At 36.0% G+C, this 21,705-nt stretch overlaps 1 protein-coding gene across 23 annotated transcripts in view; it reads right to left on the reverse strand.

Annotated features, from left to right (window-relative positions):
* Nucleotides 1-21,705, reverse strand: part of LOC141394209 (uncharacterized) — a 108,112-nt gene that overhangs the window by 7,614 nt on the left and 78,793 nt on the right. For all 23 annotated transcript variants that reach the window (XM_073968214.1, XM_073968211.1, XM_073968198.1 and 20 more), the window contains 4 exons: nt 17,135-17,193; nt 8,313-8,469; nt 8,067-8,247; nt 7,695-8,003 (listed from right to left, as the gene is read on the reverse strand). In XM_073968214.1, the coding sequence (XP_073824315.1) occupies nt 7,695-8,003; nt 8,067-8,247; nt 8,313-8,469; nt 17,135-17,193 (706 nt within the window). The remainder of the gene's footprint in view (nt 1-7,694; nt 8,004-8,066; nt 8,248-8,312; nt 8,470-17,134; nt 17,194-21,705) is intronic.

The raw sequence follows: 21,705 nt of genomic DNA on the forward strand, positions 1-21,705 counted from the left end.
GTCCACTTAATCCCAAATTACGTTCAATTATCGATTAAAACTTAAGAATACTTAAGAATGGGTCGGTAACGCTATATGAGGGATATTCCAAAACGTGGTGGACTTACATATTTTGTGGAGAAGTGTTTTATCACTAAATACTAATTTACATCCAATTTGTTGGGCATAGAAAGTAATAATTGTTCCACAAACATCCCAGACGGGACAGGGGAGACTTCTCTCATATCAGTGAGTGCACCCCGATACATATTAGCTCAATGATATGGGACCTACTGTTTATCGCCGAGTCCGAACGGCGTGTCTTACGACACCACTTTATAGAGAAGTTTTACAAGGCTGAAATACTCAGGAAATGTCGCTAACATTACTGAGGGGCATAGAAAGTACGATATTGATTTTGGCGAGAATCGGCTCAGATTTTGAAAAAGCTTTCCGCCGATTTCAATTATTTTATGCACCAAACACGCTACGTGCGTCCGTGTGTGTTGGAATTTGTCTAGAAATAAGTTTGCCAAATTATATTGAAGTCGATTCAGATTTGGATCTCTCCAATATATATTTTCTCGATTTAATGTATTTGATGCACCAGATACACAAATTCTGTCAAATTTTGAGGAAAAAAGGGAAATCTCACCGAATTCTGACTAGAAATAAGTTTGCCAAACTATATTGGATCAGTTTTATACATAGCTCCAATATATATTTTTGGCCGATTTCATGTATTTGATGAACCAAACACGAAATTGGACAGACGTTTTAATATAATTAGGAAAATGTGATGCAATTTGGTCTAGAAAAAAATTCGCTCTTTTCAATACATTAAACTTCCAAAACTGCTGGTCTGTTTCACTAATGTGCCGTTTTCACGGTGCGTCGTTCGTTCTCATTCGTTGTTCGACCCACAACTACGAATAAATTACTTATTTCCCCATACAAAATTTTGTGAGCGAAAGACGTTTTTTCTACGTTGTTCGAGTAGAAATACAGGCAAAGACGTATAGAGACTAGAAGAAATGCATTTTCCAAAAACATATGCTAATAGTTTCACATTTTGGTTACAGATGGCTACACAACTTACTGGAATTGATAACAGCAATGCCAATCGTTTTTGATTCCCATTTCTCGCGGTAGAAAACATTAACGTCGTGTTTTGTGGCTGAAATTTATTTCTTTACTTTTTTATTGTTTATTTAATGAAAAAATCAAAAGTGCGTTTTCACGGTGCGTCGTTCGTTCTCATTCGTTGTTCGACCCACAACTACGAATAAATTACTTATTTCCCCATACAAAATTTTGTGAGCGAAAGACGTTTTTTCTACGTTGTTCGAGTAGAAATACAGGCAAAGACGTATAAAGACTAGAAGAAATGCATTTTCCAAAAACATATGCTAATAGTTTCACATTTTGGTTACAGATGGCTACACAACTTACTGGAATTGATAACAGCAATGCCAATCGTTTTTGATTCCCATTTCTCGCGGTAGAAAACATTAACGTCGTGTTTTGTGGCTGAAATTTATTTCTTTACTTTTTTATTGTTTATTTAATGAAAAAATCAAAAGTGAATGCCGTAAAACTTGAGTTTTAATGTTTTTCTTGTCAATATTCCAATGAGTAACAGTTTTCGTTTAACAGAATGTTGCTATGATATCGTAGCAACAGAGGTTAACTCCCTCTACAGTTAATTTTTCACAATTGACTTTTCCTATCTTATAATATTGACATCTTTGATACAGGCATGTCAAATCGAAAGTATTTAGCTTCTTCAGAAACCGAAAAACGATTTTTTTTTTCGGAATGAAACCACTTTTGGTTTCTCAAGTGGAATTGTATTTTTTTGAAAACATGTCACTTTAAAATAGGGCTGCTCATACAACTACAAACATATTTTGTTATTGTGTTGGCTTTGAAACACAAACATTTTGATAGTTTCCCAACATACCATTCAGTCTGATTTTATAAAATTTACGAAAAACAATTCGTATAAATACTTTCTACAATTACACGGATAAGCTTATAATTAGCATACACATTCATTATTTTCAAGAGAATCAAGTTTCGTTTATTCTCCAGTGGCTACACAAGAATTTATAATTCAAATATGATGTTTTGTTCGAGTAATGTTGGTTTGTTGGGTTGTCTTGTGTAATGGAAAAAATGTGAAAATGTTCATTTCAAAAACAAAAGCTCTCCACGGTGCACAGAGGGGAAATTTGTGTTAAAAGTTGATCAAAAGCCCTAGAAAGCTCATTTATAGTCTGATTGATATAAAATTTTGCACAAAGCATATCTTCTGTACAAGGATTAATCCTATAGAAAATAATGAAAATCGGTCCAGATTTGGATGCAGCTTCCATATATATTCGCATCTGATATGAGATAAAAATGCACCAAAATCACTGACATTTGAAATATGTAACCTGAACTAGCCTTAAAAAACATTGAGCCAATTTTCAAAAAAATCGGAACAGATGTATATCACGAATATTGTCAATTATTTCATATTCCATTTCAAAAAAAAAGGATACATTTTTTTCGCGCTACATCAACGAGTTTTGTTATGTAGGTTAAGAAAAAAATTCCCAGTACGAATCTGGTCGCGAGCCAATTTTTGGTTGTTGCGGACAAAAGTTATGGCGCTTTTATTTCGCTTTCTAAGAAAGAAAATATTATAAAAACGCTAATTATTTTAATAAGCACAATTGTTACAAAAAAGCTGTCTCGAAGTGACTTCAACGAGTAGATTGCATAATACCTGCAAAATGTTACACAGAATTCGCGGAATGTACATAAAATTGATAAATTATTGAATATAAGTCAAATTTTTTCAAAATGAAGGCCCCATTTGGTGCTCATAAAATTACACATGGTTTAATAAGAAAGGTTAGCTAAAGCTTTCTGAGAATTTAAATTTTTTCTTTCGACCGTTCCTAAAACGTCAAAACAAAATACACAATCTGTATATGTGTGTGTGTGCTGTTTGAAAAATATGCCAAACTATTTTAAAAACAATAGAATTCAATGGTTTTTAAAACTTGTTTTGGACATTTGTATGGAAGAAATTCGTCAGCTTTGCATTGAAACACACATTTTATAATATCCACAACTAGATTATGCAGAGAAACCTTAACACTTAATTCATTTTTCGCGTTTTTTATAAAATGATCAAAAATGGTATTGTAAACAAACCCACTTGTTGCATTTGAGTTTACTAATTTTGTCGTTTTAGGAATTCAGGAAAAACAAGGGTTCTATAGATTGTTTTCATTTAAATCTACCTCTTTACTTATACCATGAAATTACATAAAAATTTTTTGTGGATCAAAACTTTACGGCGAATCAAATGAGACTACAATCATACATATTGGTGTTATAGTTTCGATGTTACAGCCAAAATAAGCACATATTTTGGTCAAAAAAATAATTTTTTGTTTGAAAAATATATTTTCACATGCATTATGTAGTAGAAAATATTGTAAAAATCTATAGGAATACTTCCTTCATTTTGCTTAAATCTCCCAATAAAATAGACGGATTTTGCTTTATTGACATTCGTATTAAAGCTTTCCCATTAGGGAAGGTAATTGGGTTGATGAGGATATATCTCGAAGCTTCTGAAATGGAAATAGAGGTCAAATAACCCCTTTTTAATTTATATGCATTTTAAAATACGTGTAAATCGCGTAATTATCAAAATCATTTTGTCCGCATGTGATTTTCATGTACAGCAAGACCACATCTTTTAATTTGTAAATATTTTTCGAAATTTAATTTGGAGGCTAAGATGTAGCATCGGTTGCATCTTAGCACTAAAAAACCTATAAAATATCGCTAATTTGCGCAAAGTGCATACAATTTTTGTCCGCATCCGATTTCAGTGTCCACCATGAAAATCTACATCGATTTATATCTATTTCAAGGCGATCAATCAAGAACCGTGCATGTAGCATCACACACTATTTTTTGGGATAAAATGAATGTAGCTTCCATATTAGTGAAATTTTCAAATCTCTGTTTCCGCTAAAATAAAGACGCTGCACTAGTTTTTTCATTGCAGTGGAAACGATCCGCAGAAAACGCGATAAAATACGCGATATTTTCAAAAACAATTTTAGGTGATTTTTCTATTTTGGAATTTCTCGTAACTCGCGTTTTATGATTTATTGGATCCGGAACGTAAAAAACTAAAATGTGCAATGGAGTACGAGGTATTCTAGAGACAATTGCAAATATTAGACCCGAAAAATATGATTTTTAGAAAAATGTTCGCACAAAATTTCCCATTTGAATGCAGATTTCTATGAAGATGTGCAGACTACATTCACAATATACGTATCAAATAACTCAGAATCGCATGTACTACAATCCTATATATGATTTTTTGAAAAACCTGTTTGCGGAATGAAATTAGAAGAAAATTTCAAAAAACACTGTAAATCTGGCTTCAAAATGTCAGCATCATTTAAGCAGTTCAAATTTTGAAAAGTAACACGTTAGTGAGATGATCCTTATTTAGTTTGCTTCAACTTTTACTTTGACAGGAAAATCGAGAGAAGTGTGGTTTACTCACAAATCGAGAGAAAACAAAAAAAGACATGTTGGCTTCAACCCATTTTTACCCATTTTTTAACATAAATGAAGTCACAGCTTCCACGCAAATTATTTTTTAAGGCCAATATTTTTTGCCACATCCAAAAACGTTTCATTTTATCCAAAAATATTTAATTTTTATAAAATATAATCACAAGTCGCGTGTTCTAAAAGGGTAAACCTTGGCTTCAGCTATGTTAAATTTTCAAAAATATTGGTGATATATATTCACATTTATTCCAAATTTAATTTTTTGAAGTTTACTTAAATTAAATTTTTCTCAATTCACATGAAAAAACCCGTGAATGCTTCTGAATAATGCAAACATATTTGATAGGTGTTGGTTTAGTCTGATAAATAAAAGCCCCGGTTATAAGGTGGAGCAAAATTTAGTGTGTGTAAACCTTGCAATTCCATATAAAAATATTTCATATTTTAGTTGAGAAAAAATTAGATTCTTTCGGAATGGCGCAAATATGCGCAATTTTTTATGATTGAATCTCATATTTGAGACTCAAGCGTATAAAACATTAGAAGAAACTATGGTCGGGAAACGACGGGGAAATAGACTTTTTCACTATTGAAATTGTAGTAATCTTAAAAATTATCATAAAAAATGTTCATAAAGAGGATATGTATCACCATTATTAAAGAGCAAAGATGTAAAATCAATCTGAAAATTTAAAATGCTAATCTTGTTCGGAGACTGTTTAAAACCATAAATCTTGAAAAAATATAAATTTTCGCGAAAATAATGTCATTTTAATGTTCACCTAATTTCTAAGTTTTCGAAAATTTACTTTTTGTTTTCAGTAAGGCTGAGTTCAATCGACTGCTGCATTGGATTGGTTAATCTTACAAAGTCGAGGATGGTTATAGCAAATGTAGAAAAGAGTCTGGTTGCCGTTTATCAAAATTTTTTCATAGAAAACCCTATTCATATTTTGAGTTTTGAGCAACTGTAGGCATATGTTTCCCCTCTGTGCGGTGTGCCTTAACAAATTTAAATTGAAGGTGCTTACACCTCGGAAGTTTTTGCTGATTCTGAAACTACAATGCTCATAGATGAGAAATATCAAGAAACAAAAAAATCGCCGGAGGGATTTTAAAAAAAATCGCGATTTAAGTTCACATTTTTAGGGGTTCTTTAGGTTTTTACGAGTTAGCTTGGAAACCGCGAGTTCTATGTAAATGGGTTAGAGAAAATGTTGTAGCCGAGAAAATTCTCCATAAGATTGGCCTTTATGATATTTTCGTAGGTTTTACCGTTTTTGAGATATAGAATTTCAAATTGAGACAATGCACTGACTGTATCGCCTCCTTATAAAACAATGTCAATTTCCCAAATTAAACTTATATATCTTGAAAATGGTACAACCTAGACAAAAATAAATCTTCCAATCTTGTAGAGAATTTTCACAGCTTCACTGATATGACTTGCGGTTTCCAAGCAAAATCTTGAAGACTTAAGATAAAAACCTAAAAATTTGAACTGAACCTCTATATCTGAAAAATGGTAAAACCTACGAAAAACATAAAGGTCAGTCTTATAGAGAATTTTCACAGCTACAACATTTTCTTCAGACTCATTTCGATACGACTTGCGGTTTCCAAGCAAAATCGTAAAAACCTAAAAAATTCCTAAAATTGTGAATTTTGATAGCGATTTATTTAAAAATCCCTCTGGCGATTTTTTCAATTTTTTTATTTTTCTTATCTATAAACATTGCTGTTTCAGAATCCGCAAAAACATCACATGTGTAAGCGGTTTCCATTAAAAGTTAGTTAAGGGGTACTGTGCATAATATTGTTTTATAAGGGGACGATACAGTCTGTGCATTGTCCCAATTTGAACTTCCATATATCAAAAACGGTAAAACCTACGAAAATATCATAAAGGCCAATCTTGTGGAGAATTTTCTCTGCTACAACATTTTCTACATTTTTCTACAACATAGAGCTCGCCGTTTCCAAGCTGAATCGTGAAAACCTAAAGAACCCCTAAAAATGTGAACTTAAATCGCGATTTATTTGAAAATCCCTCCGGCGATTTTTTTTTGTTTCTTGATATTTCTCATCTATGAGCATTGTAGTTTCAGAATCAAAAAAAAAAAAACTTCCGAGGTGTAAGCACCTTCCATTTAAATTTGTTAAGGCTCACCGTGTCTCTTTTACAATTGTATGAGTGAGCAAATTGACACACATCGACAGCAGAAGTGCGCCCTTTGAGCAGCCCTAGTATACACAAACATTATTTTGACATGTCTCTCTCTCCTCAATTTTTAAAATAGAAACTAATAAAAAATAATTGAAAATACCAAAATTTTCAGAATTAATGGAAAATATTAATGAAAAGTGTGTAGAAGCATATAAAACATGCATTTGAAAGGAAGATTATTGTCTGTTCTGTTCATACAATGACGAAGGGTGTCGTGGAAACGGGTTATAAGACGATTCGAATTCAAATTCGTTCGGACTACTATCAAACTTCTGTTTTTGAAAAATATTTAATTCATTTTTGTTTTCAACAACATTTTTTTTTTGTTTTTTACAACAACAGGTGTAATTCCAAAGGATTTTGAATTCGAATCGTTTAGAGAAACAGACCGTTAATTTTAAAAAATTTTCATAAAATGTTCAGGAAAATAGGCTATACATTTGTTGAATTTCGGAGGTCCCTATTGTTGCTATATTTGAAAAACTTATGAACATTTCGGGTAACTTTGCGATCAAATGTTCTTAGTTGGCCTCCAAAGTTCCGACCATGGCTACTCTTTAAATACGTTATATCTCGAAAACTAACGAACAATTTTAATGAAACTTAGTCATGAATTTCGGAAATGACATTGTACAAATTGACAAACTGTGTGGCTAAAACGGTGCAAAAAAGCGTTGATCTGAAAAACTAAAAACATATACGACCCCAATAAGCGGAAGAATCCGTCTTTACCAATTTTTTTCTAAAATTTTATAAATAGGTCGTTTGGATAAAGATAGAAAACAACTAATCCTAAACAACATCATTGGGTGGAAAAAACCGACAGTCGGCATATACTAGATGTACATTACATTATTTAAATTAACAAAATGAAATATAAATTTACCTGTAGAATTTGGCTGGCCTCGAACGCAGTTCCGGGTAATAATATAACTGGCGATGACACATGACCAGCTTCGACACACAACATATTAGGAAATTCATCATCGCCAAAGTCACCAATTTCTCGTGCCTTATCAATCCAGGGATTCCAAATAACCGTGTCAGGAAAATTATACTTGTGTATACGCATTTTACGACCCGAAACAACATTCGTTATAATATGCTCCTGAGGAGTATGTTGATAAATACGATCTGTCCATTCGTTGACTGTTACAACTTCGCGTCCTTCTTGATACATGGCATCATTTCGTGTCTAAAGTAATATATAAAATTATATATAATATTATATATGGGTTATATTTGGATAATGATGTACCTTGTCCATAAATGTGCATCCATGCAAACCAGTTATTTGACAGCGTCTAACATCAGGAACTTTAAGATAAGTGTGCAGCAATAGATTAAATGTCATTGTTAGTTCTTTGCTTGGATTGTATACTCCTATATGGAAATGTAATTCCTTTTCACGCAGTATTAAACGATACGTAATGCGAAATCTATAAGGAAATTAAATATCTATAAAATATATACCATATATGTGTGCTAATACAGTTTCACGTACTGATAATTCCACATAGATCGAGTAAACTCATTGTCCATCAAAGAAAATATGGCCTCTACGTCACCATTGTGTAGCCTTTCCGGAGGCCGCTCTAAATTCCAACGTGTTATACGGGCAAAGCCATGTTGAGCTCCAAATGACCAGGGACCAAATTGAGCTATAAAAATGTATTTTGAATAAAATATATTACGAACTGCCCAGTTTAACTTAATATTATGAAATAATGTTTGAAAAAGTAATTTAGTTTCCCTTAAATTGATAATGGAAACAAGTTTCTATGTCTTCTGATTACTGTCTTAACAACACAATACTCACTTCAATATTTAAAGTAAAAGTTAAAAAATATACGCAATTCAAAAAGGTTCCTTACTTACTTACTTTTCTGCAACAGGTAGAACAGGTAGATAGCGTAAACGACGTATCAAAAATTAAAAAGTTTCTATCCAAAACCCATACACAAGCCGAGCTAATGGTTGATGAAATGGGAAGGAAGATGGAAACAAGCGAGGAAACCTTAGGCCTTCTGATGAGAACACACTTCCCTTCGAGCACTGCGGCCCAAACAGTGCTTTCGACGGAAAATGTCCACACATCAGAAGAAGTACCAAAAATAGACAGCTCTATGGTTAAGCAAGCCATAATGAGCTTCTCACCAAACAAAGCAGCAGGACCTGACCAGATCTTCCCGGCCTTACTTCAAAGGGAAGTGGACTACATCTCGTCCAATCTGGTCAGAATTTTCAACGAGTGCTTAAAATTTGCGTATACTCCCATAGCCTGGCAGGAGGCACGGGTGGTTTTTATACCCAAACCAGGTAAGGCAAGTTACGCAGTACCAAAATCTTGTCGCCCGATAAGTTTAACATCTTTTTTACTCAAGACAATGGAACGGACAGTCGATACCATGATCAAGAGCAAAATCCCCAACGACATGTTGAAATATAAACAACATGCATACGTGAAAGGTAGATCAGTGGAAACCGCATTACATGAGGTAGTACACCACATAGAGAGGACCTTCGAAATGAAGATGTACACACTCGCAGTTTGCATCGACATAGAATGTGCTTTCAACAACGTCAGCACGGAAACGCTGATCCACTCCTTAGACGACATGCTAAGGAACAGATGGATAAGCTGCGCGCTACATGACGTAACAAGAAGAGACAAAGAAGGACAGGGAACGCCACAGGGGGGATTTTATCGCCGCTTCTGTGGGTCACTACCGTAAATAGTCTACTAAGGTCCTTAACCAAAGAAGGATTTGAACCAGTCTGTTATGCAGACGACGTTATAATACTTCTAAGGGGAAAGAATCCAAATCAACTTTGCAGGAGAGCCGAAGAGGCTCTAAATATAGCTTATAACTGGGCTAGACCAAGAGGTCTTAATGTTAACCCGAAAAAAACAGAGTTATGTCTTTTCACTAGGAAAACGAAATTGGACTCCGTCGAAGAACCAGTTTTCCTAAATAAGACATTAACTATATCTCCAACAGTTAAATATCTGGGGGTAATTCTAGATAGGAAACTCAAATGGAAAGACCATATTCAGGAAAGGGCTGCCAAAGCACACAGATGTTGGTCAACTTGTAGAAGGGCTATAGGCTCAAAATGGGGTTTTAATCCTAGAATGATACACTGGCTATACAGAAGCGTAATAAGACCGATTCTTACTTACGCATCTGTTGTATGGTGGACAGCTATGGACAAAAAGTACAATGTGGAAACATTGCAAAGAGTCCAAAGAATGTGCTGCCTAGGCATTAGCGGGGTGATGAGGACTACACCAACTAGGGCTTTAGAGACAATTCTATTTGTCCACCCGATAGAAATACAGGTAAGGTATGAAGCAGCCATCGCGGCTATAAGACTGAAAGCGATGAGCGAGTGGATCGAAAGAGACCACCAAACATACCACCAACGGGTGAATCTATAAACCAAATAGTATCGGACCGGATACCAGAATCAAGTGAAGTAGCTCTGTGTGAAGTTCTAATACCGGACAGAGATATGTGGATCGATGGAACCCTTGCACAGATTCCCGCTGGAAGCTGCGGGTTTACGGACGGGGCTGTGTTAGGGGGGAGAACGGAACTGGGTCTTTATATCGTAGACACGAAAACGAGGATCTCCCTTCGTCTGACGGATCATAACACGATCCTCCAGGTCGAAATCCGAGCGATCACAGAATGTCTTAACTGGTTTAAAACAAATACAAGACCACTCACAGTTAACATCCTTACGGATAGTAAAGCAGCAATTAGAGCTATAACAAGTAAGGCAACAATATCGAAAACTGTCTTAGAGTGTAAAAATTCAATTAACGACTATTCCCATTACGGCTCGGTAAACATTATATGGGTACCAGGACACATAGGGATTACGGGAAACGAAGTAGCAAACTTCTTAGCAAAACAAACCAGGGAGCTACCTACAGTAAGTCTGACAATGCCAAACCTTTAAAGGCGGCGCGTATAGAACTAAAAGCTTGGGCAAAGAATGCTCATGTATCCCTATGGAATAACCAGGAAAAGGGGAAAACTACAAAAATCCTATGGGGAAACCCAGACCAGGACAAAACAAGTGACCTCCTAGTGATGAGTAAAAAGGACATCAGTAGACTGATCGGTGTCCTCACAGGGCATCTAGGACTACAAGCGCATCTGCACAGGATAGGCTGTGAAGATGCTGTATTTTCCCAACCTGGTATATGTAGTTTTCTGATGTTTCGTTTCATTTGTTCGCTCCAACGAAGCTTTGTCCATCCAGATCTGCGTGAACGTCCATACGGGCCGTATTTATACGCCATTTTAGCTGGTTCATCATCACTCATTCTTATGACATGGCCTAGCCATCGCAATCGTTATATCTCAATTCGTTCAACTATAGTTGATACAGCTCGTTGTTCATACATCGTCGATATTTGCCGTCAACGCAGATTGGCCCGTTGATCTTTCGAAGAAATTTTTTTCTCGAACACACCAAGCACTGCCTTATCTGCTTGCGCATGCTTCGGAACCATACATTAGCACGGGCAGTATCAGTGTTTTTTAAAGTGTTGCTTTTGTTTGGCGAGATGTGGCTTTGTTCTTATACTGCTTACTTAGCCCAAAGTAGCATCTGTTGGCCAACACTATTTTTCTTCGTATTTCACAACTGATGTTGTTTGTTGTGGTTATGGCGGTACCGAGGTAGACGAAGTCCTTCCTTTACTACCTCAAAATTGTAGGTACCAACATTCACAGATAGTGCGAGATCTGTGGACGTATTACGCGTCAATACCATCAACTTCGTTTTATCGTCGTTTATGGCCAGACCGACTTTAGCAGATTCCCTTTCGACTTTTGCAAAGGTATCAGTTACTTCCTTTACCGATCGACCCATGATGTCAATGTCGTTCGCATAAAGAAGTAACATATGGCTGTTTGTGAATATTGTTCCACTTCTTTAGACCTTCACATCTCTTATGACCTTTTCCAACACGATGTTGAAGAGATCACACGACAGGCCGTCTCCTTGCCTGAAACCTCTTTTGGTAATAAAATCTTCGAAGAGGTTCCTTCCTATTTTAACTGAGGACCAAGTATCAGTTAATGTCATCTGGTTACACTTAACCGGATTAACACAGTGGGTTTGGATTTCAAATGTCAATTTCATAGCGCAAATGTCAAATAAATCCTCATGAAGTGGGTTAACCCGGTAAAAAGCTCTAGTGTAACCGTGCTGTTACAAAGCCGAATGAGTTTTGCGGATTTACCAAAATCAGACATGGCTTGGAACACCTTTGAACATATAGGACTGTCGAAGGTGTCGATCTGCATTTCTTGGGTCTTCTCCAAGATTTGTCTCAAGGTAAATATCCGGTCAATGGTGGATTTGCTCGGTCTAAAGCCGGAATGATAGGCTCCAATTATTTCATTGACCATAGGCTTTAGTCGGTCACACAATATGCCAGATACTATCTTATATGCAATAGGGAGCACACTTATGCCCCTGTAATTGGAGCACACAGTCTTATCTCCCTTCTTGTGGACCGGACATAGGATGCTCAAGTTCCAATCGTCGGGTACGCGTTCTTCCTGCTAGATGGTGCTAACTAGCTGATGCATACACCTTATCAGCGTGTCGCCTCCGGTTTTGAACAGCTCGACTGGTAGGTCATCGGCTCCTGCTGCCTTATTATTCTTCAGCCAGCTTATTGCTGTCTTTACCTCATCTTGGTCGGGCGGTATACATACAATACCATCTCCTGGAATTGGATCTGTGGCATCTTCGTTGTCTTCGTTAATATTGAATACTAGCAGTTTGGAAAAATGTTCTTTCCATATCACGAGCACACTCTCTGTATCAGTTAGCAATTTACCTTGCTGGTGTCTACAGGAGAATGTGCCTGTACCAAAGCCATCAGTTTGATGCTTGAATCATTGGTAGAATTTTCTGACTTTATTTCGGGCCCCTGAACATCTCGATTTGTTCACACTCCTGCTTTTCCTTCTCTCTCTTTTTCCTGCGGAAAAGACGTTTGTCCTCTCTCCTTTTCTCTCGATACCTCTCTCGTGCGCTACGCGTTGCTACTGATTGTAGAGTAGCCTTATATGCCGCATTTTCTCTTCGGTAGCAGCACGACACTCCTGGTCATACCATTGGTTCCTTGGTGGAGGTCTCTAGTATCCAAGTACGGATGTTGGGGCTGTTTGCATGGAGTGGGCAATATTTTGCCATTATGCTGATGTGTTATCGGCACAAGTAGTGTTTTCATTAAGAAATTGGGCCAGTTGAGTGGAATATTCTATAGCTATCTGTTCTGTTAGCAGCTTACCGATGCGCAACTTCCATGTAGTCCTCTGTTCATGCTTTATTTGCAACGTTTAGACGGATACGTACCTTTGCTACAACAAGGTAGTGGTCCGAGTCTATGTTTGCTCCTCGGAAGGATCGTATATCCAATACGCTCGATGAATGTCTTCCATCTATCACAACGTGATCAATTTGATTTCTTGTTCTTTGATCTGGAGACAGCCAGGTGCCCTTATGAATATCGAGATGCTTAACTACCATGTTTTTTGCGAAATCTATCAGCCTCATCCCATTGTCAGATGTTTCACTGTGGACACTCCATTCCAATTTTGGCATTAAAATCGCCTACAATATTTTTAATGTCATGGGCAGAACAACGGTCATATGTTTCTTCTAGGCGCTCGTAGAATATATCTTTGGTCTGTTCGTCTTTGTCTTCGGTTGGAGCATCGTATCCATCGTATTTCCTATATGGTTGTTAAATCGGCCTTGTATTTTTCAAGTACTTCTGCCGCGTAAACTGCACCTTCTCTATAAAGAGTGCGAACATTCCAGGTGCAGGTTCGCGGATCATGGTCCTTGAACCGTTTGCGGGGGTCGTCAGCTTTTGTCATAATAGGCTGCTTATTTTCTAGGGGGCCCAAACTCAAGTTTTTATACCCTCCACCATAGGAAGGGGGTATATTAAGTTTGTCACTACGTTTGTAACTACTCGAAACAATCATTGTAGACCCCACAAAGTATATATACATATTCTTGATCAGCGTGCAATTCTACATCGATATAGCGATGTGCGTCCGTCTGTGGAAATCACTCTAGCGTCCGAACGGATTGACGTAGGTGGATGAAATTTTGGGAAAATCTATTATATGTACGTAGGACTTTATTGAAAGCGGGCTATGTAGGTCCACGCTTTCGTATAGCCCCCATACAAAATGACGCGTCGTCGTTTTAAGGAATTTTTAAGATATTTGTCCCATTTTAAAATCGAATTGGTTGTAATTTGGTATTTTGTTTCTCCAGAGGCCAAAAAACATTTGTACCAAAGTTGGTTTATATAGGTCCACGTTTTGGTATTACCCCCATATAACGCCCCATATAAAGTACGCGTCATTTTAATATATTTTGAATGTATTAGTCCCATTTGACAACAGAATCGGTTGTAACTTTGCATTTTGCATTTCCAGAGGCTAAGAAACATTTCTACCATAAAATGTTTATATAGGTCCACGTTTTGATACAGCCCCCATAGGACGATATCTCCCGATTTTCGGTATTTTGATGGTTTTGGCCTCATTATCACACCGAGAAGGCTGAAATTTGGTATTTAGTCTTCGTTTGGGGTATAAAACTTTCCCCCAGAAATTCGCAGGTATAGGTCCACGCCATCATATAGCCCCCATAGAACAGTACCTTCCGATTTTCGGTATTTTGAAGGTTGTGGTCACATTAATCCACCGAAATGGCTGAAATTTGTGGTGGAGGGTATAAAAAGTTCGGCCCGACCGAACTTAACGCTTTTCCTACTTGTTAACGTTCTTATGAGTGAACTCGCGGCACGTGTTAGCACACTACCTTTAAGGAGTGTTAAAGGCAGCTCCCCAAGTGATACCACTGGGAGGTCATTATAATTATTCTAATAATGAAGTGATAAAATAAACATTTTGAATATTTGCTGCAATCGGGATACACAGTTTATAAGTGATTAGATCCACCGATAGTGTGTTCTTTAATATTTAATTTGATTGAGTGGCCTTCACAGCTTTAAAACATCTATGTCCAAAATCGAAATTTTATGCGTATAAAGGCCGACGTTTGCTTCAAAATTTTCAATCAATCGAATTGGAAAATATAAGATACATTCACGGTTCTTAAAGTGGAAACTCTAAGAAACCTCGTTGTTCATTAGATTTAACATTATAAAATAAAAAACAGTAAGGAAAGGATCAAAATCGGGCGGGGACAACGTCAAATCGGCCGAAAATATATATGGGAGCTATATCCAAATCTGAAGCGATTTTGATATAATTTGGCACATACATTTTAAACCAAATTCAGTCACACATACCATATTTCATCGAAATCAAACATATATAGCGTGTTTGGTGCAGAAAATACGTGAGATCGGCCGAAAATATATAGTGGAGCTATACCCAAATCTGAACCGATTTCGATATAATTTGGCACATTTATTTCTAGACCGAATTTAGTCACACGTTTAAAATTTCATAAAAATCGGAAGTATAGAAAGTGTTTGCTGCAGCAAATACGAGATATCGGCCGAAAATATATATGGGAGCTATATCCAAATCTGAACCGATTTTCACCAAAAGCACATATGGCTAAAAATGGTATTCCCCAATTTTCAGCTGAATCGGAACAGCGGGAGGGACGGACGGACGGATATGCATAAATCGACTCAGGAAGTGATTCTATAGCTTCGTTCCAGTACTTTTTTCTTGATAAAAGTGTAAAAAGAGCAAACTGTCGAAAATGAGTCCAACACACACATTTTTCCAAAATGTACGGGAACGGAAAAATGGCAGTAACGTCAAAAAATCTGGAACAAATGTCAAAGTCGGCGTGTCAGCGAATCAAAAGCCGACAAACATGTTGCACATTTTTGCTCGCTCAAATTTGTCGTGTAAAAAGTTTCTAAAGAGAAAGCCATTCAGCGCCATTTTTGTTCAAAGAGAAGTGAACATTTGGCAACAATGCACAAAGACATAATACCCCTTACCATAGTATGGCGTAGGGTATAATAAAGTAACCAAAAGAGACCAAAGGTATTTTCGTCTCTTTGCTCCCAAAAAACCAAATTAATACCTCAGAACCCAAGAAACCTCGTTGTTCATTAGATTTAACATTATAAAATAAAAAACAGTAAGGAAAGGATCAAAATCGGGCGGGTACAACGTCAAATCGGCCGAAAATATATATGGGAGCTATATCCAAATCTGAAGCGATTTTGATATAATTTGGCACATACATTTTAAACCAAATTCAGTCACACATACCATATTTCATCGAAATCAAACATATATAGCGTGTTTGGTGCAGAAAATACGTGAGATCGGCCGAAAATATATAGTGGAGCTATACCCAAATCTGAACCGATTTCGATATAATTTGGCACATTTATTTCTAGACCGAATTTAGTCACACGTTTAAAATTTCATAAAAATCGGAAGTATAGAAAGTGTTTGCTGCAGCAAATACGAGAAATCGGCCGAAAATATATATGGGAGCTATATCCAAATCTGAACCGATTTTCACCAAAAGCACATATGGCTAAAAATGGTATTCCCCAATTTTCAGCTGAATCGGAACAGCGGGAGGGACGGACGGACGGATATGCATAAATCGACTCAGGAAGTGATTCTATAGCTTCGTTCCAGTACTTTTTTCTTGATAAAAGTGTAAAAAGAGCAAACTGTCGAAAATGAGTCCAACACACACATTTTTCCAAAATGTACGGGAACGGAAAAATGGCAGTAACGTCAAAAAATCTGGAACAAATGTCAAAGTCGGCGTGTCAGCGAATCAAAAGCCGACAAACATGTTGCACATTTTTGCTCGCTCAAATTTGTCGTGTAAAAAGTTTCTAAAGAGAAAGCCATTCAGCGCCATTTTTGTTCAAAGAGAAGTGAACATTTGGCAACTTTTTTAGTGTACGGGAACGCATTTCGGGGGAAAGTGTGCAAAATGTGTAAAAACTTTCTAGTTCTGGAACGAAGCTTAGGTATACGAACTATGGGCCTATCTCGTTTCCTTTTGTATGTTACATACAATGCACAAAGACATAATACCCCTTACCATAGTATGGTGTAGGGTATAATAAAGTAACCAAAAGAGACCAAAGGTATTTTCGTCTCTTTGCTCCCAAAAAACCAAATTAATACCTCAGAACCCATGCAAAATTTTTTGTCAAGTTTTGTATCATAAATTTAATCCACTAATACAAAATATCTAATGAACGAAAAAAAAAAAACAATAGTAAAAAACATAAAAATCAATACTTACGGAATACAAAGGGAATACCGCCACGTATCGCCTTTTTTCCATCAAACGAGGCCAATTTGCTGAAAATAAGAAAACAAAATAATACATTTTTTTAATCGTTAAAACTAATGTTTTAGACTATTTATTGAAGCTTGTTGTTAAGAGACACTCTGTGATACAATACGCTCTTTTATAAAAAGGACCATACCACTCATACATACGTACATATGTATTTATGTACAAATTTGTTCTTAGCTTCTGACGAAGTGAAAAACTATCCAGACATTAAAAAATTTTGTCATTTTTTCAGCCGTATCGCCACCAACAGGCACAAATATATTTAGTTAAAAACAAAAAATAGATGGCAGACTTGTTTCTGAAGACGACTTTTAAAACTGAAAAAAACTATATATAATGAAAAAGAAATGCTAGCATCTTACAGAGAAGCTAACAAAAGTTTGAATTTATTTGAGTACAGATATAGTAATGACTTGTTTAAATACCTTAGATTTACGAAGTCCTAAACCTAAAATACACCCCTACCCAGCAAAAAAAAATCATTGCCAAATAACGTTTTTTATAGTACTTTTTGGTAGCCGTAACTACGTACAAAACATTATTCAATGGCCACTAGAAGTTGAAAATAAGCTAAAACACATACGAGGGCTGCATCTGGCCTAGGCAATACTGCGTGTTTCCAGGCGCCATTTGAGATTTTTTGGAAGGTTTGACAGTTTTTAGACTAAACGCAATAAGAACAGTTTGTCATGTTGTGTTGTTTACAGTGACTTGAAAAAAATCAATTCGTCAAAAATTTAATTTTCTTGTGAACATTTTCGTCCGATCATTTTTCAAAAATTTCGACGTGGATAATCACGGCAAGAGTGCATCGATCAAATTAAATCTTTGTATGTCGATAAAGGGCCATACTATAGCAGTAGTAAAAACTGGTTTAATGAATTCAATCGTGGCAGACATTCGCCAAAAAACGAAGGTCGTGAGGGCCGTCCAAAAACGGTCGTTGTGCCAGAAAAATATTGAGCCGTGCGCTAACGGATAATGCAAGATCGCCATGTTAAATACTGTAAGATAGAGGCACCCTTGGGTATTTCTTCCACCAACTAACATCTGATATTGCATGGACACCTGACCGCAAAAATGGGATTTTCTCGTTAGATCCAGCACAAATTTGACAAACGCTCAAAATGCTCTTGTCGATTTGTGCAATGAAATTGTAAATAAATATGATCGTAGTGCTTTAAACGACGTTTGTAAGATCGTCACTGACGACGAATCTTGGATCTAAGCGAATGAACAAATCCAACGAAAGTTGTTCATGGAAGAAGCACTTTGAAGCAATAAAACTATTTCTATAATAAATATTTGCGTTTTCATTGTTAGGTCAGAAAGTTATCGTGCAACCCTCTTATGTATGTTACATTTTTTTTATAACAGTTGAGTTGAATTTGTTTTCAATTTCAACACACTCCATGTATTTATTTTGTTTTATTTTTGCTCTCTGGTGGATTTGATCATGCAAACTTCTGATTTGTAGCCAAATACACTACACACTGTAGCACACGCACGAACATTAAATGCTCTTAGTAAGGTGTAAAGCAAGTATTTTTGCCTTGTAAATTTTTTAAGAAATAACCCATTATTTGTCAGCCTACGGGGAATGCAGAAAGTAGCTTGTTTGCATTACTTGGTAATGGGTTATTCGGAACATGCGGCTCCCAAATTTTTTGTGCGAAATTATACTTGTATTTTAGGGTTATAACTTTTTTGCAATTTTTGCAATTATCAAAAATACCATTGCATAGACTGGTTTCCGCACCAAATGCATTGAAGTTCAGTAATGCATAATTTAATTTTGTTTGTTACTATTATGACATATACGATTGAAATCGGACATTTATAGCACGTTTGGTGCATCAAATACCTAAAATCGGCCGAGAATATATATGGGAGCTATATCCAAATTTGAACCTATCTTCTATATATATAAAAGAGCTCAGTGAGTGAGTGAGTGACTGAGTGACTGACATATCATCGCCCAGACGAAACCGCTGAAGCTAGAAAACTGAAATTTTGGCTGTGGGTTCCTGTAAGTGTGTAGGAGTGAGATAAGGCTGGGTTTTTGGAAATTCAACCTAGAAGGGTACGAAAAGTACTAAAAGGTACTAAATATGGTACCCTTTGTATTAGGCAAACGGGAAGAGGTAGAATTCTGAAATTTGGAATGAGGGAAACTGATGGAGAGCTAGAAAGATGTACCAAAGGGTTTTTGGAAATTCGACCTATAAGTGTACGAAAAGTTACTAAATTTGGTACCAATTGTGTATTTTGAGCTGATATAGCTACAATCTTCATATTTGGTATGGGAATCAAGGTTGGGAAGTGGTGTTGATATAAGGAAATGATTTTGGAAGTTCGTACTTATGTGTACAAGTAGTACTAAATTGTACTAAATTTGGTCCAATTTGGATTTGGGTGAACGGATAGAGCTGAAAACCTGACATTTGGAATTTAGATTACCGTTGAAGTGTGCGATTGAGATATGGGGGTAGTTTTGGAAATTCATACTTATGTGTACGAAAGGTACTAAATGGTACCAAATTTGGAACAATTTGGATTTAGATAAACTTGGAAACCTGAAATTTGGAATTAATATTACTGATGGAGTGAAGGATTTAGGTAGTTTTGGAAATTCTTACTTATGGGTACGAAAAGTAGTAAACGGTACTAAATTTGGTACAAATTGGATTTGGGTGAACGAATAGAGCTGGAATCCTGAAATTTGGAATTAAGATTACCCAGCAAAATGTTCGATGCCAAAGATGACATTCAATCATGGGTGCAAGTGATCTAGCATGTCATCTTTTTAGCATCTTCATCGATGAATTTTATATGAGCGTGGACCCCAAAAGATGACGTTCTTTTCTGGATCCTAAGCATGTCATTTTAACCAATGCGTTGACATGTCATTTCCACCAATGCTTTGGCATGTCATTTCCACCAATGATTTGACATGTCATTTTCACCAATGCTTTGACACGTCATTTTCACCCATGCTTTGACATGTCATTTTAACCAATGCTTTGGCATGTCATTTTCACCAACCCCTTGGCATGAAATTTTCATGTCTTGTTTGGAAAATGGAAATGTTGTATTGAAATATGGTTTTCATGAAAAACAAAACTCTTTATTAATTCAAACGAATTCATGAAATAGCTACAATTAATTTATCAGTTTAGTTTTTCAAAAGTTTACATCCAAAATTGCAATGTAATCACCACCGCTGCAACGCAAAAGATTACTTCCTCCGTTCTCCGCAACTGATATTCTTTCATCTTACAAAAGGTTTTTTCAATTATCTTCCCATCACCAGTTCAGATTTCAACATGGACTCCAAATGCACTCCCTTAAGTATTTTTATTTCGTAAATTACTTTTATTTTATAATTTTGTTATTTTATAACAACATTTTGGTAATTTATACTCTTTTGCTTAGTGACGGAAATACAGTTTGACAAGTAATTGTTTTCAAACTGAGAAAACGAACACTTTTCATGCATTAATTACAAAAAATGACAAGTAGTTGTGATAAAAATGTCGGGTTTTTTTGCAAAAATTAGTTGGTCGACTTATTTAAGACCAAAATGAATGGATAAATAAAAAATTAACCCGCTTAGTTCGACAATAATAACCAAAAGAATAATTAACATGTAATGCAAGGAGCCAAGAAAATGTTTTCAAAATGTAATTGAGGTTCCAAAATAGCCCATTTTTCCGGTAAATACTTAAAAATCATGACATTTTATGAATTTTATTCTTAACAAGGATTAGTTGCTACAGGTATCAACAATATTAGGCATGGGATATCCCCACTAAGAGGGTTACCATATGGACCAAGGGGGTACCAGATCGTATTACATGTAAACGATGTCCTATAGGTCTCAAACCGGGAATATCTGAAAACTAAGACATTTTGTGAGTAGTTTTTGTTCACCAGGATGGAGTTCCATCAATTACAATAGCTGAATAGCTCGATCAGGAGGGTTGCCAGATCGACTGAAATAGTACCAGGTCTTATTAACAGTAAAAGGGACCAACTAGGCCCACAACCACAGCCTACAAGTGGTTCATTCAACTCAAAATTTATTAAGAGATAAGAATATTTCATGAAACAGTCGAAAATAGCACATTTGGAGACTAATATTCCTTAGAAATTTGTGGGGTACAGATTTCTACAATTTTCGCAAATGCTTACTATGACCTACTGGAGACATTTTGTGTACTGTGAAGTAATACTGTGACAAAAATTTCTAAGTGACGGGGAAATAATGCTACAGTGTTACCATGGTATACCATCAAAGCCAAAAAACTTACGGGAATTCCTCAATCTGGCTGTTAATAGATAAAATTGGATGTCTATAGCAAGCTCAGTATAATTTAGCAATATCTTACATATGCATTTCTAACCGATTTTTGTACTTCTTGGTTATATTTTGGTTTGTTTTAGTTAATATCCTTATCCCTAAATTAAATTTCAGTTAAATAAACCACTTTTTAGATCTAATTGTGGGCCTA

Source organism: Musca autumnalis, unplaced genomic scaffold (assembly GCF_047663935.1).
Source record: "Musca autumnalis isolate F117 unplaced genomic scaffold, ASM4766393v1 scaffold_2, whole genome shotgun sequence".
NCBI classification, from domain to species: Eukaryota; Metazoa; Arthropoda; class Insecta; order Diptera; family Muscidae; genus Musca; species Musca autumnalis.